We start from the raw sequence: 27,075 nt of genomic DNA, 5'->3' as shown, positions 1-27,075 counted from the left end.
TTGACATTTAAATTACATTGAACCTTCCATTTTATGAACGTAGTATATCTCTCTAAATCGTCTTTGATTTCTTTCATTCATATTTGTAGTTTTCAGCATACAGATCTGGAACGTTTTTAAAAAATATTTTTAATTAAACTCACTTACTGTAGTGTCGTTAGTAGTTCTATGGCTTTTCTACATATGATCATATTGCCTGGAATGGACACAGTTTTGTTTCTTCACTTCTAATGTGTATTTTTTTTGTTTATTTTCCTTGTCTTATTTCACCAGCTGGGTTCTGCAGTGTGATGTTGACAAGGAGTGGTGGGTGCAGTCCTCTTGATTTGTTCTTGATCTTAGGGGAAAAGCACTCAGTCTTTCTTCACCGAGTATGATGGTCACCATGATTATTTTTACAGATGCCCATTGTCACATGGAAGAAATTCTCTTTTTTTCCTGAGTTTTCTGAGAGTATCAGGAATTGATGTTGAATTTTGTCCTCTGCATCTATTCAGATGGTCATATTGCCTTTCTCTCTTTTTGGCTTGTCGAGATAGTGAATTATATTGATTGGTTTTCATACGTCAAAGTAGCCTTATATTCTGGGATAAAGCTCCCTGGGTTGTGATTTTTGTCCTGATTTATTTATTTATTTATTGAGAGACAGAGTCTTGCTCTGTCGCCCAGGCTGGAGTGCAGTGGCGCGATCTCGGCTCACTGCAACCTCCACCTCCCGGGTTCGAGCGGTTCTCCTGCCTCAGCCTCCTGAGTAGCTGGGACTATAGGCGAGCACTACCATGCCTGGCTAATTTTTGTATTTTTAGTAGAGACAAGGTTTCACCATGTTGGCCAGGATAGTCTCAAATGCCTGACCTCATGATCCACCCATCTTGGCCTCCCATCGTGTTGGGATGACAGGCGTGAGCCACTGCACCCGTCCTGTCCCTCATTTGATTTGCTCATTTTGTTCAAGATTTTTGTAACTATTTTCATGAGAGATACTGACTTGTCTTTTATTGTAATGTCTTTGTTTTCAGTATCAGAATAATGCTGGCCTTACCCTTATCCTAAACAAATGAATGCAGGAACAGAAAACCAAATACTGATACGTTCTCATTTATAAGTGGGAGCTAAACATAGGGTACTCATAGACATAAAGATGGGAACAGTAGACACGGGGGACTGCTAGAGCGGGTGCAGAGGGAGGGGGCAAGGGTTGAAAAACTGTTGAATACTGTGCTCACTACCTGGGTGATAGGATCATTCATACCCCAAACTTCAGCATTACACACTATACCCATGTAACAAGCCTACACATGTATCCCCTCAATCTAAAATAAAAATGGAGCCAGGCGTGGTTGCTCATGCCTGTAATCCAAGCACTTTGGGAGGCTAGGGCAGGAGGATCACTTGAGTCTGGGAGTTTGAGACCAGCCTGGGCAACATTGTGGGACCCTGTCTCTACAGATAAATAAATAAATGAATAAAATAAAAGTTGAAATTATTAAAAAAAGAATAATATTGACCTTATAAAAAGAGTTGGGAAGTGTTTCCTCCTTTTTTTTATTACCTGGAAGAGTGAGTAGAAATGCAGGTTTTCCTTCTTTAAATGTTTAGAGGTCTCCAGTACAGCCCTCAGAATGAAGAGCTTTCTTTTTTGCAAGACTTTAAAATGTAGATTCAATTTGTAATGGATATGGGTCTATTCAGTTTATCTGTTTCTTCTTGAGTGAGCTCTGGTAGTTTGTGTTTTTCAAGGAGTAGTCTTTATGTGTCTAATTCATCCAAGTTGTTGAATTCATGGACATAAAGGTTTTTAAATAATCTTTCTTTATTACTTCTGTAATGTCTGTAGAACCTGTGGTGATATCCCCTCTTTCTTAATGTTGGTAATTTGTATCTTCTTTTTTTTCTTAGTCTGGCAAGAGATTTCTGTTGTTATTGATCCAGTCAAAGAACCGGCTTTTGGTTTTATTGATATTTTTCTCTATTTTTCTGTTTTCAGCATCATTACTTTCTGCTCTTATTTATCGTATTTTTTACCTTTTTCTTGTTTTGAGTTGAATTTGCTGTTCTTTTTCTAGTATCTTAAGTTGGAGGGTTAGATTATTGACTTGAGAACCTTATTCTTTTCTTGTATAAGCGTTTTTAATACTTAACAATGTGAAATTACCCACCATTTCGTTCCGCTCTCTACGCTGCCTACTTCCCACCCTGGAGGCAACCAGTGTTGTTATTTTCTCAATATCCTCTCACATATAGTTTATACATTTGCAAACAAATATATTATTTTTCTCCCTCTTTTTTTAACATAGTTGTTAGATAACCTTCTAACAATTATTTTGTTCTATACCTTGCTTTTTTCCCCTTAGTCTGGTTTGCATATAATTTTGTTTCATATATAATTTCTTATTCTTTTTATGATAGCTGTCTTCTATTAATGGACAGTTTGATTATTTCCAGTCTTTTGCCATTAGAAACATGCTGCAAAAAATGACTATGAATATTCATATTCAAAAACATCATTTCAGGCTTCTTGAGTGTATAAATTCTGTGTGAAAAGAATGGAACAGTTTTCTGCCCCCTTTGTTTCTCTCCTTTTTCTGTGCTTAGATAATGTGCTGTCTCTTTTGATAAAGGGCCTACTTAGTATAGAGAGAAAGAAATAATTACATTAATTCTTCTGCTTGGTCTATCCAAATAATTCCAGAGATGTTTTCTTAATAATTCCTTTGTTAAGTGTTAGACCAACAATAATCACTTTATTTTAGTGTATTATTATTTTTCTCTTGAGAGATGAGATCTCACTGTATTGCCCAGGCTGGTCCTAAATCCCTGGACTTAAGTGATTCTCCTGCTTCAGCCTCCTGAGTAGCTGGGACTACAGGCATGCGCCACAGTTCCCAGATACAATCACTTTAGAAGTCGATAGGATCCTAAGGTATCTTCCTTAAGGTATTTCCAAGGTGCTGTGCTTTTGCCTCTAGGTTATTTTCAGACTCCTCAGCATTGCTAGTACCCCTTGACCCTCTGTATCTGCAGGTTCCCATGTGTGGATTCAGACACCCATGGATATGGAGGGCCAGCTCTGGAGGGGACTTGAATATCTGTGGATTTTGATATCTGCAGGGGCCCTGGAACCAATCCCCCATGGATACTGAGGGCTGATTGTATTATAATCCTTAGAATGTTATCAGTTCTTGTGCTGTTGGTTTCACTTTTACCCACAAGCAGCTTTTTTTTTTCTTTCTTTTAGTAAGGAATTTCAATAAATCAACAAGTATTTATTTCTACCTATAATATAGGCAGTGACTCATGTTTTGTTTGTCATGCTCATCGAATAGTTTAAAATAGAGAGTTTGAAAATATCCCTTAATAAGAGAATGGATAAAATGCAGTATATTCATGTAACAGAATGCTGCATAGCAGGATGAACTAATATATGTAACAACATAATAAATCTTGCAGATATTTTGTTGAGCGAAAGAAGCCAGACACAAAAGGGTACATACTGTAAGATTCCATTTATATGAAGTTCAATTGCTGGCAAATCTGACCTATGATACTAGAAGTCAGGATAGATGTTACCAGGCTGGGTGCGGTGACTCACGCCTGCAGTCCCAGCACTTTGGGAGGCTGAGGTGGGTGGATCACCTGAAGTCAGGAGTTCTAAACCAGCCTGGCCAACATGGTGAAATGCCGTATCTACTAAAAATAAAAAAAATTATCTGGGCATGGTAGTGTGCACCTGTAATCCCAGCTACTAGGGAGGCTAAGGCACGAGAATCACTTAAATCCAAGAGGTGGAGGTTACAGTGAGCCGAGATCACACCACTGCCTGGGCGACAGAGAGAGATTCTGTCTAAAACAAAACAAAACAAAACAAAACAACCCGAAAAGTATAGAACCTACCACGGTGGGAAGTGGGCTTAGGAAAGAGGTGCTTCTGTGTGCTGTGTTCTGTCTTTTGACCTGAGTGCTGGTTAGTTACCTAGGTGTTTATTTTTTGAAAGTTCATTCAGTGAACTTTAAATGTTCATGAGAGAACATTTTGTGAAAGTTCATTCATGAATTATGCACTTTTCTGTATGTTCATTATATTTTAATGAAAAGTTAAAAAGGATGATACCATACAGAATTAACTAAAGGCATAATGTTGGTCATGGTTAGAGCTTAAAATTATGGAAAACCAGAGAGATGACTTACTTTTTTCGGGCACATATACTCTCTCTTTAAAGTGATCTTTTTAAAAGTAATCAATTATGAAAGTGATAAATATTACATTACAAAATAAAAGGAAGTGTAGCTAAACTGTGCCTTTAAAAATCTTTCAAGCCAGGTGTGGTGGCACGTGCCTGTGGTCCCAGCTACTCAGGAGGCGAAGGCGGGAGGATCGCTTGAGCCCAGGAGGTTGAGGATGCAGTGTGCTGTGATCATGCCACTGTATTCCAGCCTGGGCGACAGAGGGAGACCCTGTCTCAAAACAAAAAACACAACAACAACAAAAATGTATTTCACCTAAGTCAGACTTCACACTACTTAGACTGAGGACAGTCTTTGGAAACAGTAACTTGGGACATTTACAGATGTATCTCATTATTTTTTAGATTTCTTTTCCTTTAATTAATTAAAGTCAGTGCCTTTTCATGCACTTAATAGTCATTTGTATTTCTTTCATGGCTATTTTGTGTATGTGAATGCACTTCCCCTTTTCCTCTTGTGTCTTTTTTTTCTTTTCTTTTTTTTAAAATAAAGTTGATTTGTTTTGGGTCAGTGGTTCTCAATTCTGGCTGTGTTTTGAATCACCTGGGGAACTTTTAAGAATTATCAATGCCAACGCCTCACCCCAGGCCAAATAATTAGGATCTCTAAGGGTTGGGCCTAAGCCTTGGTATTTTTAATGTTTGTGTGTGTGTATACATTCTATTATGGAAATTTTTATGCGTTGCAACATGTATAACAAGTTTTTGTTTGTTTGTTTTGTTTTGTTTTTTGAAAGAGTTTTGCTCTTGTTGCCGAGGCTGGAGTGCAATGGTGCGATCTCAGCTCACCGCAACCTCTGCCTCCTGGGTTCAAGCAATTCTCCTGCCTCAGCCTCCTGAGTAGCTGGGATTACAGGCATGTGCCACCATGCCTGTCTAATTTTGTATTTTTAGTAGAGACGGAGTTTCTTCATGTTGGTCAGGCTGGTCTTGAACTCCCGACCTCAGGTGATCCGCCCACCTCGGCCTCCCAAAGTGCTGGGATTACAGCCGTGAACCACGGCACCCAGCCCATCAGGCATTCTTAATCCCACTCTGGACTTCAGCAATAGTTTCTTTTGTTGCTTCATCTTTGTGGGCCACTGTACTTCAGGTTAGAAGCTGTATCCATCAGAGTTCTTAGGTGTCAGTAATAGATACCATCTCTGGCTAATTAATTAAAAGGGTGACCCACAGATTCTGTAAGTAGGCTGAGAAAGTAGGCTTGAAAACTACACTGCCAGGAACATAGTGCAAAATCATTGCACAGAACTCTCATGAAGACACCTCTCTGGCCACAGACCTTGCTGCTTATGCTCCAAACACCACTGACACTGGGCTCTGGGTGCTGCCTCCAAGAATCATTATCTCTGCTGCCCCAGAGCACTGGATGTGGCTGCTCCTACTGCTGCCATCGCCACCAGGTGGATTCTTCTGGAGTTCCTTGCTTCCCCAAGTTAATCATTTTCCCCCTTGAAATCTAGCATCGTGCATTTTATTGGTGGAGCTCTGTTATGTGCCCCTATCCTAGTTTCAAAAAAAGATGAGAAAGCAAATATATGTTTTTTTTTTTTTTCCTTCTTTGTACTTTAGTAGTGGAAAGTCTACTTGTCCCATAAGGTAGGGTGTGCTTAAATGTAGACTCAGCATTCAAGTGCTTGGTGTAAAAAAAGAAAGTCCACTGTAAAAGCTCTGTGTCAGTCTTAGAAACCCACTCCTTTTAACCTAATGATCTATCTTATAACCATCAGCTTTTCTTACATGATGCAGTAGATATTTGATGCAGGAATATGCCTTGTTTCTGGGTGCCATATTGCCTTGTACATGGAGCTGTATCTTTATTTCTGAAGAACAATATATTTTTAAAAACCCATTCTAATTTTAGCTAGTTGCAGGCATTCCTATTTTGTTTTACGAATAAACTCAAGAAGATATAATAGTTAAAAGCTCAACTGTAACAAATGTTGATATTTCCTGGTGGTGTTTTCATGGATAATTTTCTAGCTTATAGGTTATTTGCCTTTTTTCAGGTGTGATCTTTCTGTGGAAAGTGGGAAACACTGTATTAGAACCATTAGTGGATATAAATAGGATGATACCTGCTTTTTCAAAACAAAGATGGTATAGCTCTCATTATTGCAAAAGTATTTTACTCTGAGTTACACAATGAAACATTGTGAACACAGGCTTTTAAAAATTAACACAAAAAGCACATTCTTGGCTTACATGTGGTAACTTTAACAACCAACTAGTGGAGTTTTTATCTGCTGTGAAACCAGGGCGTAGTTGAATGAACGAAGCCATGGACACTCTGGGTCAGAGGCCTTGGTGATACTATCTTGGTTCTGCTGGTGGTGTGCAGCATTACTTTAGGTGATTCATTTATGTTCTGCATTTCATCTTTCCAGTTCCTAAAGAAGAATTAATGTTACCATCCCTTCCTCTTCACTTTTCTCACAGTGGTGTATTAGAAGATCTGAGACAGGTGTGATTGAGCTGCTTAGAATAAACACGTGGTAACATAAAGGTTGTTACAGTAAAAACAAAGATGAGTGTACTATAAAATCTTCATAGCAAGATGCACCCTGTTGTTTAGTATGTAACAAGAAACCGTTGTAATATCCTGATGTAAGGTTATGTTTCTGAATTTTCAAACCAGGTGGCCCCTCAGTTTTGAATACTTGAGAACTGCAGCTGTGGATTTAATGGGTTTAATAGGAAATTCACTTCAGGTTCATCCATTTGACCTGTGCTACAGAGCCAATAGAAATTACATAGAGTGTTTCTAAAACTTACTTCCAGAAAATTCAGGCTAGCTTTAGCATTCGTCACCTAGCATAGGAGAAGTCTTATTCTACAAATGAAGGAAAAAAAAAAAAAAAAATCCAGGGTTTCCAAATGTGATAAAATTGTAACAGACAAGGTCAGGAATCAACTTACTGGTTGCTCAGTATTTAGTGATACATTTGACTCCTTTTGTGGTTTCAGATAGCAATTATTTCTAATATAATTTATTTTGCAGTGAGGGCCGAGGCAAGTTGACGGTATTTTCAGTTAAAGCTATGTTAGCAACCATGTGTGGTGGAAAAATGCTGGACAAATTGAGATGTAAGTATTTTCATATTATTTGAAAAATGTCATTTTCAAGTTAGGACTTTTAAATGAATATTGTCAGAATTTTGAATGATGTTATACTGAGCTTTTAAAAAAATGACCGTTATCACTCACTGCAGCAGCTGGCCCACAGTAGGTCAGTTATGCCACCTACTGTTGAGATGGAAAAGTTGGTTGATTTAATTTATTGTTAGTGTGTTTTAGTGAGAAAACTGAAAGGACTCAGAATTGTAATGCTGACGTTTAAAAACTTATTTTGGAAATGTTTTCCACATTATTAAAATTATGCTTGAAAATGATTATATGGAGAACTTTTCGTTAAAGTAAATTTGATTGCTTTTACTAGGTTTGGTCTGTTTTAGCTCTTAACAACGCCATTCTTCATCAGGTGATGTCTGCTGTGATTACGTTATTCCTTACTACCCTAGAGTCAGCCACAGTTATTTAGAAGCTGATGACTTGTTTTTTAAAAATATTCCTGTTATGTTTGCTAATTTTTTTTAACCATTAGTCCCTTTGGCATTTCACCGTTCATTAGATACTGTAAGAAGGTGATTAGATGAAATCAAAAGAGATGAAATTCACTAATTTTGCTGCTTATGGTTTTTATTTATTCAGTCATTAGTTACTAACTCCCTAAGATATGCCAAGAATTGTGCTAGGTGCTTTACATATATTTTCTCATGGAATCCTTAAAATTCCTTTGAGCAGCAGGTGATATTTTCTTCATTTTTATCAATGAGTTAACCCAGGGGGCAAAGCTGGGGTTTTAATTCAGACGTCAGAGCCTTGTTCTGAGCTATGTGATTGTGCTCCCCGGTACGGGCGCTGTAGCAGGAGACACACATGTAATTTCAGTACAGTGTTCAGAGTGCCATAAAGCAGTAGCCACGGAGTAGGAAACTGGATGCCAGCTTTCAGGGGTTGAGACTGAAGTCTTAATGAGGTAGTCCAGTACCCTGTGAGCCCGGATTTGGATGACTGTGTCCTTGCCATGTTCCTCTGTGCCCTGCTTTTTTTTTTAAATTGAAAGATACAGAGGCTTGATCAGATTCAAGTATTAATACAGGTTTTTGGGCAAGATTACTTCAGAGGTGTATTTGTTTTTTGTGCTTTTTCTTTCTTTACTATGACACTGAAAGTTGGAAAGCTAGATGGCCCACTAGATACAGATTTAGCTATTCCAAAGAAAGATCTTAATGTATTTGATCAACTGTTATCCAGTTTATCTTCATTTCAAAATTAGCTGCAATGTAGAACATATTTTTGGTAATAAAAATTATGGTTTTATTTAAGTATTCTTGTGAGGTTTTTCACATGGTATATCTCAAAATATTATTTGGGCTGAAATTTCTTTTATATTTTTGTAAAATATAAAAATGATGTTTTTCTGAGGAATAGAATATATACGAAAGTATATTTCATTCAAACACAAAGAAAAGTTGTAATCTTGTCTGATTTTTTAATGATCTAGATAAAGAATATATATACCATCTTTATTAATATTGGGGAGACTAGTTGAAAAATACAGTAGTAGAGAAATACATTAGCAGAAAATTAACTGTATTCTAGATGACTCTGGAATCTTTAAGTTTCTTTAAAGTCTACTATATTTACATAGAGCCAGCTCACCTGGCACATAGTAAATACCTAAAATTTTGTCAAATGTAAATTGTTGATTGAATACCAAAATTACTCCAGTTCTGTGTTGTAACTGTTCATGAAAAGGCAGAAATTCTAGTTCTCGGTTTGGAAGGGGTCCAGGTGATAGCAGTTTTTTTAGATGTGGATTCTGAACTTTTTGGAGGAACACAAAGTGACCAAGATTGAAGTGGCACAAAGGCCCATGGGCCAAGCCAAAGGTGACATGTCAGCGTGCTCAGGACCCCAGATCATTGCAATAGTGTTTGGATGGATGTGATAGGGACTGTGCTGGGTTACCAATCACTGTGTTTTTCTGATTCAAGTAGATTTCAAGTGTGATTTATCTTTTCCATGCTAAAAATTGTTGTTTCTCTGCCAGTTGTAGGTCTGTTTCATTATTTTTGTTGTACTGTAATTATCTTGGCTTGGGATTGAGATGTTCAACGTAAGTAAAATATTCGGGCAGGGAAGCCTGTCTCTACTTTTTAATCTTCCAGGGTGGAAACCACTTTAAAATGTATTAAAATGTGGCCTGCCCCTTCGATTTTAAACAGTACTTGGCTGGGTGCAGTGGCTCATGCTTGTAATCCCAGCACTTTGGGAGGCTGAGGTGGGAGGATCACTTGAGGCCAGGAGTTTGAGACCAGCCTGGGCAATGTAGCGAGACCATGTATCTATAAAAGTAATTTTAAGACTGGGCGTGTTGGCTCACGCCTGTAATCCCAGCACTTTGGGAGGTTGGGGAGGATCCCCTGAGGTCAGGAGTTCGGGACCAGCCTGGCCAACATGGTGAAACCTTGTCTCTACTAAAAATACAAACATTAACCTGGCATGGTGGCACATGCCTGTAATCCCAGCTCCGTGGGAGGCTGAGGCAGGAGAATTGCTTGAGCCCAGGAGATAGAGGTTGTAGTGAGCCAAGATTGTGCCACTGCACTCTAGCCTGGCCGACGGGGTGAGACTGTGTCTCAAAAAATAAATAAATAAATAAATAAAAAAGTAAATAAATAAAAATAAAAGTAATTTTAAAAGTTAGTTTGGCATGGCGGTACATACCTGAGGTCCCAGCTCCTTGGGAAACTGAGCCAGGAGGATCACTTGAGCCTAGGAGTTGGAGGCTGCAGTGAGCTATGTTCATGCCACTGCAGTGCAGCCTGGGTGATGGAGTGGGACTCTGTCTCAAGGAAGAAAGAAAGGGAGAGAGAAAAAGAGAGAAGAAAGGAGGGAGGGAGGGAAGGAAGGAAAAGAGAGAGAGACAGAAGGAAGGGAAGAGAAAAGAAAGATAGAAAAGAAAAGAAAGAAAGAAATCAGAACTCACTGATTATACTTTTAACATTTTCATCTCTTAAGGATGCCATTTTCTGATGCATTTAGGATTTAGGGCCAATTGTAGAGCTTGATTTGCCTATTCCTCCTCCTCCTATTTTGAGACTGTTGTGTTTTTTCAGTTCTTGAGTTTTTCGTTGTTGGTGGTGGCGGCGGTGATTTGTGTATATCCTTTGTCACTGGCAAATATTATGGTATGTATTTTCAGTGTACCACTCTCTGGAAATCGTTCCTTGCTTCTGACCTACTACTTTTAATATGCTACAGACAGAGAAGTCATAACCAAACCTCTTAGCATTCTATTTAAAATAAGGATTTAAAGTGATTGTTACAAGAGAAGCACTTGAGCTTGTGTAGTATGATTGTTAGTTTTGACTATTTTCAGAACCTTTCCCTCCTTGTTTTCTAGTTCTCAGCAATGTCCTACTTAGTTGAGGTGGCTGAATAATTGTGTAGCCAAAAGAGAGAAATAACACTGTATTGTAACGCAAATGATCTTTGGTTGTTTATTCACTTTCTTCTATCTAATTATTCCATTGTTTTGGTTATTTTTGTTCACTCCAACCTCCTTCTGCTGACTGGACTCTATTGTTACCTCTATTAATGCTCCTGTTATATTAAGTTTTCTCATTTATGGAATGTTTTAGCATTTCTACTTTTTTTTTTTGCTTTGATCTTCCTACTTTTTACTTCCTTAGAATTTTTCCTATGATTTTCTCCCCTCTCCTTTTTTTATTTGACATAGAGTTTTTGGTTTGTTTTAGTATAAAAATAGCATTTGAATGACTGAAAAAATATTTGTACTTTTTGTTTAAAACATTTCTCAGATTTTTCAGATTTGTCTTAAGAGAGTTTCTGTCTCCAGGTAGCATTCATTTACAGAGATGGTTCACTGTTGTGGCCATTAGACACTATGTCCTAGATTCAGAGGTAACTTTTATCAGGATTCTAAATACCAATGATTTGTAATCAGAATACAGACTTTTAATTAAAAACACAATCAAAATTCAGTAATGTCAGAAACCCAAAATATAACTCAAGGAAACAAATTTGTAAACTGTAAAGCCCATTATGTATTAAAACATGCTTAATTATCAATTAATTTGACTGTGCAATTTATTTACTTTAATTCTGCTATTCGTTTTCGAAGAAACTTAGTCTCCTTATTCAAATTGCATCTGGTTGCACTAAAAGGAGCAAACGATTCATACATTTATTTTAAAATTCATTAAAAAGCTGGTGCTACCATTTTGAAAGGCACTTTAACAGTATATTTCAGGAAGCCTTTAAAAAGATTCATATTCATTCACTAAGTCTACTTCTTGAGTTTATCCTAAGGAATTAATCAGAAGTATACCCCAAGTTTTTTGTATATTTGTTGCAACACTTATTTGAAAACTTGAAACATCTTTAGTGTCCAAAAGTGAGAACTCAGTTAAGTTTTAGGACACCCACATGATTGAATATAATGTCTTTATAGGTTTTAGATCAAAATGCATAAGTGTAATATAGTTTTAAACAAAAATTTGCTATGCATATAGAAAATAAGAAATATACCAAAATAACAGGGGTTTTCCTCTGGGTTCTAACACAATGGTTTTATAATAATAATTTATATTATTTATCTTTTTGCATGTTTTTGATAGACCACACTATCAGCAGTCAGAGAAAAGATGACCTGAGATTCTTTCTGTTTTGATCAGAATTGACTATTCCTACTGATATTTGAACTGTTTGCTTCCTTGATGTTTCATCAGCAGACTGTAGAAGGGCCTCCCTTTGAAGTTATAGTTAACCAGTTTCACCTGTTCAGAATTTAGACTCTTCTGCTGTAGTTTTTTAACCACCCATGGCTGCATAATTATCTTCACTGGTTTCTGTTAACCATCCCTTCTCCTCAGTAGATGGAAGTGACTGTTTAATCTGAATGAGTGATGGCTAGATTTACATTTTTCAAATAACCAAAATGTTTTAGAAATGGAAGAAAGAGATAAGCCTTAAATGTGTATTTTATGAATAAAGGGGAAAAAAGAAGAAAAAGGAAAACAAAAACCAAAGGAGGTCTGGAGCCTTGTCTCAGGTAGTTCCTGGCTGAATCAACACCAGAAGCCCAAGGCATGCAGACTCCCACCCTCCAGCCTCATTGCAGCTTAATGATGTGGCATATTAATGAGTTTCTTTTTTGTTTGTTGTTTTTGAGATGGAGTCTCGCTCTGTTGCCCAGGCTAGAGTGCAGTGCTGCAATCTCGGCTCACTGCAACTTCCACCTCCTTGGTTCAAGCGATTCTCCTGCCTCAGCTTCCCAAGTAGCTGGGACTACCGGTGTGCGCCACCATGCCTGACTAATTTTTGTATTTTTAGTAGAGACCAGGTTTCCCCATGTTGGACGGGCTGGTCTTGAACTCCTGACCTCAGCTCATCCACCCGCCTTGGCCTCCCAAAGTGCTGGAATTACAGGCGTGAGCTACCGGACCTGGCCAGTGGCATATTAATAAGTTTCGAACTACAGTATGCACTTGGGCCTAGTTGTGTTTAGGTATTTATCAACATACAGATGTGTGTGCATGGTTTTGTGGGTTAGGTTGCTGAGCTGGTAGAAAGATGACAGGAGATGAGAGTCATTTGCCAGGGAAAGCAAACATGTAAAAGAAAATGGCTTTTCCGTTTATAGACTCATTTCTTCAGTCTCAACAGCCCTGTCATCTTGCAAAAAAAGCATGTGGCTAGTCATGTGGGGATGAAAGGGGAGTTGAAATAGATGGATAGATCCAGCCAGCAAAACCAGGGTCATTATCACCAGGAAAAAATCACAACATATGTGATGATGGTGGCCCAGTAGCATTATTTTGCTTATTACACAAAAGATATTATAGAATATTTTAAAAATTGCACACACATGTATGTTTAAGGACTTGATTTTGGGTTTTTCACAAGGGAGAAAGCTTCCTTTTTAGCTGGAAATAACTATTAGGGAATTAGCATACTTTCAGAGGTATATAAATAGAAAGAGAATTACTGGGGAAATTAACTGGGGATCTGGTAAGTAATTTAGTCCCTTAATGCCAGGAGGGTTTAGGGCTTTATTTAATTAGAGTACTAGTTTAATTTTTAAAATATTTTCATTAAATTTTATTATTTTATTCACTTCTTTGATAAGATCCTCTTATATATACATAGGTAAAATACAATAACTTAGGTTGATTGTTAAACTTCATTTAAGATTTAAGACTTAGCAATCATTGTAAAATTGTTTTTCTTACAGATAAGGCTATTCATAAAAAAGTTGTTTTAAACCAGTAACTCAAGAAGTGATGAATTACTTCACTGTGCCTTCAATTTTGGGGTCTAGCAGCATCTCTCATTAAAACAAATAGACATGTTTCTGCTTCACTTATTGTAATATGGGCCTGTTATAGTTTCTTACGAATAAAAATTTTTTTATTACTTTGAGTCTATTCATATGACATAGTAACTAAGTATAACTGAAATAATACTTTTTCGTGGGAATGGTTTGTCATTTTACTATCCAGTCACTCCTTTTTATTACTCTGAATGGGTTAGGTATAGATTTGTTGGTGTGGGTGTATACATACACATTTTTGTGATTGTGAAGCTATGCACATATGTTTTCATGTACTTGGAAGCTAAAAGTCGCTGGTCCTGAATATTCCCACCATTAATGGCCACAGGTTAATTACTCATTAGTTACTCAGTTATGAATACACAGAGTGGCGATAGAAAACTTGACTGACAGTGGCTTAAGCACATTAGGATTTATTTTTCTCATGTAAAAACAAGTCCAAAGGCTGATAAGTTCAAAGTTGCTACCCTGACTTATGGTTGTCATCACAAACTTCATTTCTTCCCGTCTTCTTTCTGCCATATGGCTTTCTTCCTTAGGATCAAAAGATGATTGCCGTATCCCAGGCCTCTGTACTTACTCCAGGCAGAAGGAAGAAGGAGGTGCCTCTGTTAGGAAAGCAGAGGGTTTTCCAGAAATCGACTCCAGCATTGCAATGTGCAAAGGAGGCTGAGAAGTCATTTGTTAAGTGGCACAAGCCATTTCCAGCAGTCGGGCTCAGCTAGTGAGCAAGAAAGGGAAGAAGATACTGAAGCACCTGGCAGTGTCTGCCACCTCCCATGTTGACCCTTTGTTTTCATTCAGATTTAATGAATGATTATTTTCCTCCTTATAAGAATAGCAGCCAGCTATTTATTTTTGAGATAGGGTCTTGGTCTGTTACCCAGGCTGGAGTATAGTGGTATGATCAGAGCTCACTGCAGCCTCCAACTCTTAAACTCAAGCAGTCCTCCCCCTTCAGTCTCCCAAGTAGCTGGGACTACAGGTGCCTGCCACCATGTCTAGCTAATTTTTTTTATTTTTTGTAGAAACGAGGTCCTGCTATGTTGCCCAGACTGACCTTGAATTCCTGAGCTCAAGCGATTCTCCTGCCTGGGCCTCCCAAAGTCCTGGGATTATAGGTGTGAGCCACCATGCCTGATCAGCAGCCAGCTATTTAAAGGTTAAACCATTTATGTTCTTCCCTCCTTCGAAGAGCATCATTTATTCATATCATTGGTAACATTTTCAAAGTTCTCTATCTGTAGTCTAGAGCTGTGGTCAAATATTGTTTCTAATTGTCTGCAGGGTAGTTCTGCTAAAAAATTTGCTAGTTTGGGCCGGGTGCAGTGGCTCACGCTTGTAATCCCAGCACTTTGGGAGGCTGAGGCAGCCTGGTCATGAAGTCAGGAGATTGAGACCATCCTGGCTAACACAGTGAAACCCCGTCTCTACTAAAAATGCAAAAAATTAGCTAGGCGTGGTAGCAGGCACCTGTAGTCCCAGCTACTCAGGAGGCTGAGGCAGGAGAATGGCGTAAACCCGGTAGGCGGAGCTTGCAGTAAGCCAAGATCGCACCACTGCGCTCCACCCTGGGTGACAGAGCGAGACTCCGTCTCAAGAAAAATTGCTAGTTATTTCAAACAGTTATGTTCAGAGCTAAGTGTAATATCTTTATGTTCGATTTGCTTATGTCAGTTGGGATTTGTCAGCATTTTCCCAAGCTAGAAACTTAAAAGAATCCTAACTTTTAAACTTCCTTTATTCTGTAATCTAGTTTGCCATCAGCTGCAGTTGCTTGCATTGAAATGCCTTGGATTTGGCCTCCCGTGTCCCTGCACACACTGTCACTACTGTAATCCAGGCTCCCCCCACCTCCTTTGTGCATTGTTTATAAGGTTTCCTAGCTGGTGCCTCCAATTCCATTCTTTTTCTTTTATTCATTGTGTGCTGGTCATTAACAGTCTAATCGCTTTGAACCCTAGCTTTCTAAAAATTTGATCTCTACTTAGAAGTTTTTAAGCTAAATCCAAATTGCTTCCCTCCTTCATCGTTTTCTTTTATAACAGGAATACTCTTCCTATTCAGTCTTTGTTTTTCTTTATTTCTTAATATAAATTGGCTGTCATAGAATGTGTTCTTCAATGCCCTATTTCCTGCTTATCACCAGTATAGAGGTACACACTGCACATTCCTGTCATAGAGACTTTTATCCTACTCTTCTTTAGTGCCCCCCAGTCCCTATCCTCAACCTGTTTTGGCCCCATCATTCCAGATCCTCTCATTCAAGGCCTAGCTTCTAAATTTCTTTCTTTTAGAACTTGACAACTCCTTCACATGTGTTTTTGTATCTATTCTAAATTATATTTTGAAGGAGTGTGGTATAATGCTTTTTATTTTGGAGTCAGATAGGTGTGGGTTTAAACTCGATTTGGCCTCTTAACTTTTTTTTTTTTTTTTTTTTTTTTTTTTTGAGATGGAGTCTCGCTCTGTCGCCCGGGCGGGAGTGCAGTGGCCGGATCTCGGCTCACTGCAAGCTCTGCCTCCCGGGTTCACGCCATTCTCCTGCCTCAGCCTCCCGTGTAGCTGGGACTACAGGCGCCCGCCACTTCGCCCGGCTATTTTTTTGTATTTTTTAGTAGAGACAGGGTTTCACCGTGTTAGCCAGGATGGTCTCGATCTCCTGACCTCGTGATCCGCCCGTCTCGGCCTCCCAAAGTGCTGGGATTACAGGCTTGAGCCACCGCGCCCGGCCGGCCTCTTAACTTTTTTAACTTTTAAAGCAAGTTAACCTTTCTAAGCTGTAATAGTAGAGTAATGCTTAGTATTAGAGTTCATTGCATGAGAGCAGAAACCCAGAATAATAGTATCATAAACAAAGTTGAAGTTTAATTTTCTCTCACATGAAAGAAGTCCAGAGGTGGGTAGTCCAGGGCCAGTATGGTAACTTCATGTTCATCTGGGATTCACACTTTTTCCCCCACTTCCATTCTAGTGTGATTTCTATATCAAGATTGAGATTACCACATAGTCCAAGATGGCAGCTGGAGCTCCAGCTCTCATAGCTGCACTCCAGATAGAAGAAGGAGGGAGAGAATAAGGAAAAAGTGGCCTGCTTTTCAGCTCAGTTAGGTTTGTTTACCTAGCCTTCTGGAAGTCCCCTACAACCCTTCTGCTTACAAGCTCATTTTAGCTAGAACTTAGTCACATGACCACTACTTGCTGGGAACTTGCAGCTTGTTAGTTGGTACATTCCTGCACAAAGTAAAATTAGTGTTTTGTTACTAAGGAAGAAGAGGATAATGTGGCTACTGGCAAACTCACCATAGTTAACTGTAGTGGTGCCTAGCACGTGGTAGGGCTTAACATGTATCTTTTTGCCTCTTTTTTTCTGTGGTCAGCTCAAATTCTTCTTTGTTTCAAGTGTATCTTATTTTTCCAGCTACATTGAAAGTGTCTTGGGGGATAAGGACCATCTGTCATATTTCTTTGTTGTGCTTCTAAACACCTAACAGTACTTGCACTTGGATCACATAATAGGAACTTAATATGTATTTGTTAATTAATTTATTTTACTTTCTACTAGGGCCATCTTTTAGTCTCTTGCTGGATTTTCCCCCCCATTTGGGTATTTAATATTTTTCCATCAACTGTAACTAGTGGCAATCATGAGAGTTCACACTGAATATTTTCATTCCTTTGGTAATTTCTTCTTTTCTAATGCCTTAAAAATTACCCTGTGGATCAATAACCTAACATTTTATCTTTCTTTAAGTGTGTTTAAAATTTTTTTCACCTGATGCTTCAGTATAAATTCCGTAAAATTGAACCCAAAAAGTAATGCATATATGTATATTACATATGTCTGTTAAATAGGTACAGATCTCTACTATACCTCTTCATTGTGAATATATAAAATGTGAATTTTCTTTTCTTTTCTTTTTTTTTGGAGACAAGGTCTCACTCTGTCCCAGGCTGGAGTGCAGTGGTGTGATCACGGTATCACGGCTCACTGTAGTCTTGACCTCCTGGGCTGAAGCAGTCCTCCCACCCCAGCCTCCTGAGTAGCTGGGACTACAGGTGCATATCACTATGCCTGGCTAATGTTTTAAATTTTTTTGTAGGGATGAGGTCTCACTATGTTGCCCAGGCTGGATGAATCTTCAAAATGCTATGTTTGAAAAGTCCTCAGGAAATGATTTTTCTGTGCATATTTGGCTTACTAATTTGTTTATAAGGAAGTTCAATGGATTGAAAAACTGCCTAGTTTTCTACCATTCACATTTCTTTGTCAAATGCTTTTGACTTCTAGTTTTCTTTTACTCCCAACTATGGATGAGAAGAGAAGAATGATTGGAGACAGGAACTCCCTGCAAGCAGATAAAGTTGTAGTAGTATTACTGGAAGCTTCTTTCTCATCTGCTTGACCTGACTTAATATAAAAAATAGGGTCTTACAGTATCAAAGTGTCTTGGAATAGAAGAGTTTAGATGAGTTATTTTTATTCTGCTTTGGAACTCATTAGATAAATATTTTAAATATTCTCTATGGCTCCTTCAGATGTGTTCTTTCACAGGCATGCATTACATCATCAGTATAGAATATACAAGTATAATACAATTTCTCTCATACCCTATCACCAAGATGCTAATATGTTTATATACTCAATCATACATATGTCTTATATAAACACATGTGGCGATACTAAGAGATGAAGATATGCTGCTGCAAATTCTTCTTGGAACAAAGGTATAAATAAATAAAAGTTATAGATCATCTAGTTTTAAACACTCAAAAATAGTAGGGTAGTCATACATGAATGGTTATTTGATTTAATGTTTAGGTAGAATATTAAGTGAGTAGAAGAGAGGGGCCTCATCTGCAGGGTAGCCACACAGTGTTAATAAGGATGAGAATAGTTTTAATATTAGCTAAAAGTCACAATAATTTTATGATACTTTTTTAATGATACTTTTTGTTTGGTATACAAATGACATAGAGCCATTTATAAAAAGCTGATATTTCCTTATAGCTTGACTTTATTTGGTTTTGTTCTCATAGATGTTTTCTCCCAGATGTCAGATTCCAATGGCTTAATGATATTTAGCAAGTTTGACCAGTTTCTGAAGGAAGTTCTGAAGCTCCCAACAGCTGTCTTTGAAGGGCCATCTTTTGGTTACACAGAGCACTCAGTCCGCACCTGTTTTCCACAGCAGGTAAGGACAGTTTTATAGAATCTAGGGCTAGAAGAGCGCTCTTCCCTCTCTTCACCTTCTAACAGATTTTGCCAGATTGCTTCCAGTCTAGTAAGGTCTTGAGTAGGGGAGGAAAAAAGCTTTAAAGGTGGTGGTGGGGAGTGGATGAGTAAAACCGGCGGGTAAAAACTCACCTGAAAACTCTTTTATGGGGGAACTGGGGGCGGGGTGGGGGGGTGTCTTTTTGGAAAAAAATGAAATATTTTAAAGAAAAATGTTTAAGAACAAGTGTGTACATTTTTGTTACAGGACATATATTACTTTTTCAGAGGAGTTCTTGAAACCATGAGATAAGGGAATCTTGATATAAAACCATGTAACTGTACTGCATTGTTTCCTGAGTGCTGGTGACAGGGAACACTATACAGCTCTCACCTGCCAGTATAAAATCCCTCAAGGGTACACTACCATTTTCATGTTAGAAAAAGATGGATTTTATTTCCTTCTGGTGGTTTTGACCGAGAGGCTGGAATGAGTGCGTTCCTGAAATCTTAACCATGCTTCAGAGAACTGTCTACACCTAGTAAATGGATGCTACAGCCAGTGTCCATGCCTCAGCCAGAGGGTAGACACTGGCTGCAGCATCCATTTGTTAAGATAGAGATTAGATAAAAGAAGCTTAATGTTAAACTTACCTAGAAAGTTCTCGAAAGGAATTTAAAAACACTTTGCTAAAACTAATAGGTAAAAAATTAATGGAAACAGGATATTGACATAGTCTAAAAGTATCTCCCCATAAGATATTTATTAATTACAAAAAGAACATAGTAACTTTACAGTGGAGAAACTGATCAGATATCACTTTACCAAGTGATCAAAATCCCTATCACCACTAAAGGGATAAACTGATACCGCCTGCCTCCTGCTAGGACGCGTTGAGAAGTACTCAATATCACTTCTCCAGTAACTCCTGCCAAGAAAGCATAAGCTGAATCTCATCCCAAGGAAACATCAGACAAACTCCAACGAAGGAATTGCTACAACCTAACTGGCCTTTATGCTTCAAAAGTGTCAATAATAGGAAAGATTAAAAAAGACGAAGAAATGTTCTACGTAAAAAGAGTTTAAAGAGACATGAAAAACTGAATGAACTCACAAGCCAGGATTTTCTGTTGCTATAACGGACGTTATTGGGACAATTGGAAAAATCTAAATATAGTTTATAGACTGGATGATAGTATTGCGTCAGTGAATGTTAACTTCCTGATTTTGATATTTGTACGTCATTATTTAAGAGCATGTCCTGTGTTTTAAAAAATTTGATCTGAACTATTTAATGATAAAGGAGCATCCTTCTGCAGTGTTAACATTTGAGGAATCTTGGTTCAGGGAAAATGGGAATTTTTTGGTAATCTGAGAACCTTTTTGTAAGTCTGAAAATTGTTGAAAGATAAAAAGCTAAACTATAAAAAGAACACATTTAAAGGTTTGAGAACTGAAAGGATGTTGTAAACTAGATCCTCCTGACCTGTGATTCAAAAAAGAATGAAAAACACATACACACATGGCCCCCTCCCCACCTACACACTTTTTTACATTTTAACTTAAGAATTCATGGTTATTTGAATTCAGACTTTCAAATAGTTTTTAGTTTCTTTAGAGGTTATTCAGCTTTAGCATTGAAGGTAGCACCCATGATAATGGAGAATTATTTTTAGTAACATCTGAGGAGATATTCTTCCCAAATTTGCGTACACTTTGCCTGATTGGTTTTGTGCAGATTTGCCTGTATGCACTGTTTATTTTTTCTTTCAGTATAAATGGCAATCAGCATCAGCTTTTAGCATATTAAAAATATCTCTGTGCTTCAGTTTATTCTAATGAAACATAGTTCACATTCCCCACCCCACCCCCGCCCTCCAAATATGCGTTTTCAAATGATATAAGGTTGTCTGAACATAATCCTGGTACAAGAATGCCCTTCAGGTATTAATGTGCCCTTCAGGGATGTAAGTGAAGATGAGTATGATGAAGTCACAGCTCGGAGCCCCTCTCACTGCTGCTCTTGCTGCTGCCTTAGAGGTATCATCACCTTCCATGGTGGCCCACACAATATTCTGGGGTAATCTTGTGTATGATGTTCACATGGCTTTTCACACAAGATGCTTCCTGGAGGTCAGGCTAAAATGGATCAAGTTCTGGAATGGTACTCTTTAGCAAAACTGTATTGGAATGGGGAAGGGAATTTACACAAAGAACTATTCAGTGATGAACATTGAGAAATGGATGACAGTTATGTGGGGGTACTAAACCTAATCTTTAATTTAATTGCAACGTGAGTATTCCGATGAGAATCTGGTGTTGGAATAACAGTTTAAAATGTTGAAGAAATTTTAAAAAGTACAGCTGTTAATTCTAAGAATGCTATCTAGGATTCTGCACATTAACCTTATGACATACATTTGAACTCACAACGTGATCATTACTTTTTACCTGCTTCATTCATATTCCTGTAAAAAAAAATCAATCTGCGTTTTTGTATGTGTCAAATTTGGAAAAGAGAAGTTTATCCCAGTCCATGAAAATGTTAAAAAAAAAAAAACAAAACAAAAACCCTCAGAGGAAATAGAAATCACTCATAGAATATACTGATATATTGACCAAGAAATGAGACAGCTTGGACAAAGTTTCATGCTGGAAGAGTTAAATTCAATGAGTTTTTCGTTCCTTTTTGAAAATGGGCTTTTCTCATTCAGTTTGTTTTGCTTCAGTATGTGTTTCCTTAATGGGAATCAGATAGAAAACAATGTTGATACAAATTAGAAATTGCGCTGTTTTTTCATATGCACTTTCCCCCAGCATTTTGATGTTCTGTGCTGAACAAAAAAGTGATCACAATTAAAGAGAAAGTATGACTATTTTAAGAAAGAGGGTGAAAATCTTGCAGTACCTTCCTTTAGGGAGAGAAGTGACTGGTTTCAAGGACCCATGAGCTGCTTCGCCTCGTGCAGTGCTGTGATGATGAAGCTGCAGCTGAGTGAAGAGGCTGTGAAGACGTTTTGCTCCTGTGCTCACATGATCGATGGACAGAATTAAGCTTTCCCCTGGATCTGATACCTAGTTTTGATGAAACCGATCTGTTTTGGAAGTTGTGTGCTTGTCTCATGAAGAAGGAAATCAGTAGCTCAGGATTGAAGGCGGAAAGACACCATCCGACAGTGACTCCAGTGCATGTGCCTGGGGGGATTTAGTTGGGCCGATTATTTTGTTTGTCCTCTATTTACAAAGCCATCTAGATTTTTAGTGGTTGTTCCAACTCTGTTTTCCTCATATACCTTATGATTTTTAAGTCCACAGTGTTGTACTCTGCACGCCTTTCTGTTATAGCATTTTGATGTAAAGAAATTTTAGCTTCTTTCTTAATGTAACACATTACAGCAGAAATGTTTTTTTTTTAATGATATGAAGAGAATTACACATTGGTTTATTTTAATATAGTTTTAATTCTTTTTTAAAACACTTTTTTTTTTTTTTTGGCTTGGAAAACTAACCCAAAATAAAGTCTGTGGATTATGTAATTTAGTTGTTTTTAAAACACAAGAGAAATAAAATGCGTTTATAAGTTAATTCAGCAGAACCCGTCTATTAGGATAGCTAAAATTAAATACTGATTTCAAGTATTGGTAAAGATATTTGGAACATCCAGTACTCTCAACAAACTGCAAGAAGCCTTAGTGGTTTCTTAATAAAACTAATCTGACATCTCCTCATGACCTAGCAATTAAATTAAAACCTAATCCTAGGTTTTAAGACTTTTCAGGGGTGCTCTTATCAACTATATTCATACTAGCCCCAAACCGGAAGCATCCTGGATGTCCATTATTTTAAAAAAATTGGGGAAAAGTTAATTTAAGAGATAGTATGTCTGAATTTGCCCCAAAATAATGAAGGTTGGAGGGAAAGTAAAAGCAAAAATGAAAGCAAATTAGTCATATGTTAAGAACTGTTGAAGCTGGATAGGCTTTTTTTTTTTTTTTGAGATGGAGTCTCACTCTGTTGCCCATGCTGGAGTACATTGGCACAATCTTGGCTCACTGCAACCTCTGCCTCCCAGGTTCAAGCGATTCTCCTGCCTCAGCCTCCCAAGTAGCTGGGATTACAGGTGCCTGCCACCACGCCCGGCTAATTTTTGTATTTTTAGTAGAGATGGGGTTTCACCAGGTTGGCTAGGCTGATCTCGACCTCCTGATCTCAGGTGATTCTCCTGCCTCGGCCACCCAAAGTGCTGGGATTTTAGTTGTGAGCCAATGTGCCTGGCTGGGATGGGCATATTATACTATTCTCTCTACTTTGATGTATTTTTAAGAATTGTAATAATAGAAAAATTGTCATTGCAAATTTGTGATTGTGATTATTATCTGAACATAGTACAGTACTGTTATAGCACCCCAAGACTAATGCTTTGGTGAGTAGCCCAGATATATTAACATTCTTCAGGGTTTACAAACTAACTGACTTTCAAGGCTTAAAAGTTACTTAAAATAAGCAGTAAATGTATTTAAATTTCTCCCCAAAGTTTCCGAACTTTAGGGTTCTAAAAAGTGCAATATTTCTCCTTAGAAAGGAGATGTTATTTGTTATTTATTAGATCTTCATATTGATGGCATCTGTGGCCCGTCTAGAACGGCCACTGCCACGATGCTGGCTGCATTGGGGGAGGCGGTGGGACAGGGCTGCATGCTCCGTAGAGCTGGCGGGAGCCAGGAACAGGCTGAAGCTCCACTCTATTCTCAGTTGACAGGGTGGGAGCTTTGCCTTCCCCGGGCGCAGCTGCAGCCAGTCAAGCCATGGCTGCAGACCGGGCATCTCTGCACTGTCAGGGGCCTGGGAAGGCTGCCCTTGCCCCCACAGGCTTGGAGGTGTCTGCTCCCACTGCCTGGCCTCTCCCTGCTCCCAACGCCTGCTCCAGTGTCAGAGCGAGGCTCAGGCCAAGCTTGGGCACTGCTGCAGCCTGGCCGGGTGTGCACACGCTCGGGGCAGCATTGACATGCTGGCCCCTGCCACCTCAGCCCTCCCAGACTTTGGGCACTAACAGGCATGGGAGGAAGGCCACGGGGGGCTGAGGGCATCTTGGCACTGGCCTGCAGGTGCTCTTTGGCATGAAAACCTGGGTGCCATGAACAGTAGGAGGCAGACAGGTCCCTGGGTAGAAGAGCCTGGGTTCCCGGTGAAGCCCCACCTTCAAGCCAGGGAGGGCCTGAAGCCTGGGGGTCCGGCTGCCAGTCCTGTGGACTGGAGTGAGAACTTGTGCTTTTTCCAGGCCCACCCATGGCCACCCATGGACCAGTCAGCATGTACTTCCTCCCCTTTAAGGCCCATAAAAGCCCTGAACTCAACCAAACTCGAACAAATGACGGGATTACCAGCTGTGGAGAGGAGCTACCCACTCCAGGATCTCCTCTCTGCCAAGAGCTGAACACTTGTTGGGACACTCCGACTGTGGAGAGGAGCTACCCACTGCGAGTCTCCTCCAGACTGTTCTGTTGCTCAGTAAAGCTCCTCTTTGCCTTGCTTACCCTCCACTTGTCCACATACCTCATTCTTCCTGGGTACAGGACAAGAACTCGGGACCCACAAAATGGCAGGTCTAAAAGAGCTATAACGCAAACAGGGCTGAAATATGCCCCTTGCTTGCCATGTTTTGGGCAACAAGAAGAAGAAAGGAGAAAAGAGCTTTACCCCTCTTGGGAGCCTAAATGTAGGAGCTCCCCAAGCCAGGACTGTAACACCCTCCTTGGGGCTCTGTGGTTCCTGGCATCTCCAAGCTTCTGGGTGCCACTGTGTTCGCTGGTGCCAGCTGTGGAAGTAGCTTGCAGTACGCCTGGTCCAGTGCAGCCTCACAGAGAGCCACCGCCTGTGCTGGTGCTGGAGCTGCCTGCTCCCCCTCAGCTGGAATGCCTGGCTATGCGTAGTGGCCGGACCCCACACTCCCTCACACTCCCTTCACTGCTGTGCGCCTGGCTCACCCTTGGCAGGCGTGGGATCCAGGCTGATACTGTGAGCCAAGTGCAGCCTGCCAGGCCAAGTGGGCGGAACGAGTCCAGTGGGCCCAAGCAAAACTCGGGCAAAGGTGCCACGGGCCACAGAGATTTTCAGCGGAAAAACATCACCCCAGGAATCCTGTAACAATATTGACTTTAGTTTGAAGAGTTCAACCCACCTTGCAGGCAATTTTTAATTTGATGCCTATCTTTATGAAAAGGAAACCTGAGGCTGGGCACGGTGGGCTCACGCCTGTAATCCCAGCAGGCCGAGGCGGGTGGATCACCTGAGGTCAGGAGTTCAAGACAGCCTGGCAAACATGATGAAACCTCGTCTCTACTGAAAATACAAAAATTAGCCAGGTGTGGTGGCAGGCGCCTGTAGTCCCAGCTACTCAGGGGGCTGAGGTAGGAGAATCGCTTGAACCCGGGAGGCAGAGGTTGCGGTTAGCCAAGATGGCACCACAGCACTCCAGCCTGGGCAACAGAGCAAGACTCCATCTCAAAAAAAAAAAAAAAAAAAAAAAAGAAAAGGAAAAGAAACCTGAATAAGCAAAGAATGGAGAGAGAGGGAGGAGAAATGAGCAGATAGGAGAGTAGATAACGTTCTTACAATAAATGTATGCAGGAGATACTGTTGGTAACACTTTATTTGACACCATGCCACATTTCCCTTGATTCACCGAGGCGGTGGCAATTGTATAAAAATGGGATTATACTATTGCTGGTTAATTTTAAGAATAGCAAGAATATTTCATGCCTGGAGGTGTCCTCTGATTACATTTGACAAAATACTCTCTCCAGCTATGTAGTGAAATGACTTTTCTCCTCACTTTGAAGTGAGACATCTTCTGGATGTTCTGACTTTGTTTTCCTGGACATTGAATAGAGTTTGGCAAGCATTGCCTGGCACATGTATCTATATGTGTTATTTCATAGGTATTCTAATTAAGGAGATTTTATAATCTCCATTAGCAACCCTTTGCTACTGTGTACTTTGGTGTGGATTAGTAGTGTTTCATTGATTTGAAGATACTTTTTCACATCTTAATATTTCTGATGTCGAGATACATAGCCAGTGATACCTCACACCATTGCAGTTGGTTAGGCCATGGTTATGATGGGCTGTCATTTCCTGCACATGCATGAACTTGATCATAGCTGATCATTTGTTGTCACTTCAACTGAGTTGTGTCCACTTTTGGCACTACATGTGTTGTCATTTAAAATATTCTCAGAGGCCGGGCGCAGTGGCTCACGCCTTTAATCCCAGCACTTTGGGAGGGCAAGTCTGGCAGATCACAGGGTCAAGAGATCGAGACTATCCTGGCCAACATGGTGAAACCCCGTCTCTACTAAAAATACAAAAATTAGCTGGGCATGGTGGCTTGCACCTGTAGTCCCAGCTACTCAGGAGGCTGAGGCCAGAGAATCGCTTGAACCCAGAAGTCAGAAGTTGCAGTGAGCCGAGATCATGCCACTGCACGATCTGCCAGCCAGTCTGGCAATAGGTGGAGACTCCGTCTCAAAGGAAAAAAAGAAAAGTTCTCAGAAGAGTATACTGGGATTTGGCATTAAACACAATGTTGTTATAAACGCAGAAAGGCATGGACAGAATAGAGGGGAATGTTTCACTAACACTGGATGTTAGTGAAACAAATATTCAGCATTGGAGGAATTCTGTATTATTTTGCAAAGCAACAACCAGGTGCTTTATAGAGCCTTTTTTTTTTTTTTTTAAGTGAGGCTTTATAGAGCCTTTTTTTTAAAAAAGGATATCCCCAAATAGATGAAGCTGTATTTTTTTTTATTATTACTGAGATATAACCAAAATAATTTCTTGTCACACTAAAGCATTGCATCTGAAGGTAGACTAAACTGCCAAGTTCCCCTGAATAGATGAAAGGAATTTCAGTTCATCAAGAGGCTGGTGTGACCAATTCACATGTCACGAAGGATTATGGTTAATTAAGTCATTGAGTTAGTTTAATTGGCTGAGTGCTTTTCTTTCTTAAGGGTAGAAAAAAAAATAATGGTGTATCTTACAAGTGATCTTATAAGTGCATCTTAGATGGGATGAAATACAGGGTGTAGAATGGGTTTTATTATCATCAGGTCTCTATAGTAATGAGGCCTGTCTCACTAGCATAATTAGATTGAACAAAATTGTAGAGACCTAGAAGTGAGGTTTT

The 27,075-nt window shown here is 39.3% G+C and overlaps 1 protein-coding gene across 21 annotated transcripts in view; it reads left to right on the top strand.

The window, feature by feature from the left end:
• The window catches only part of DTNB (dystrobrevin beta), a 300,375-nt gene that overhangs the window by 64,862 nt on the left and 208,438 nt on the right, over positions 1-27,075 (top strand). For 16 of the 21 annotated variants that reach the window (XM_073022849.1, XM_073022847.1, XM_073022840.1 and 13 more), the window contains exons 5-6: positions 7,246-7,331; positions 18,709-18,863. In XM_073022849.1, coding sequence (XP_072878950.1) covers positions 7,246-7,331; positions 18,709-18,863 — 241 coding nt within the window. The remainder of the gene's footprint in view (positions 1-7,245; positions 7,332-18,708; positions 18,864-27,075) is intronic. The other 5 variants (XM_073022855.1, XM_073022853.1, XM_073022854.1 and 2 more) reach the window with 1 other exon arrangement.

The sequence above is a fragment of the Chlorocebus sabaeus genome, chromosome 14 (assembly GCF_047675955.1).
Source record: "Chlorocebus sabaeus isolate Y175 chromosome 14, mChlSab1.0.hap1, whole genome shotgun sequence".
Lineage (NCBI taxonomy): Eukaryota > Metazoa > Chordata > Mammalia > Primates > Cercopithecidae > Chlorocebus > Chlorocebus sabaeus.
This window is presented reverse-complemented; position numbering and strand designations above follow the sequence as displayed.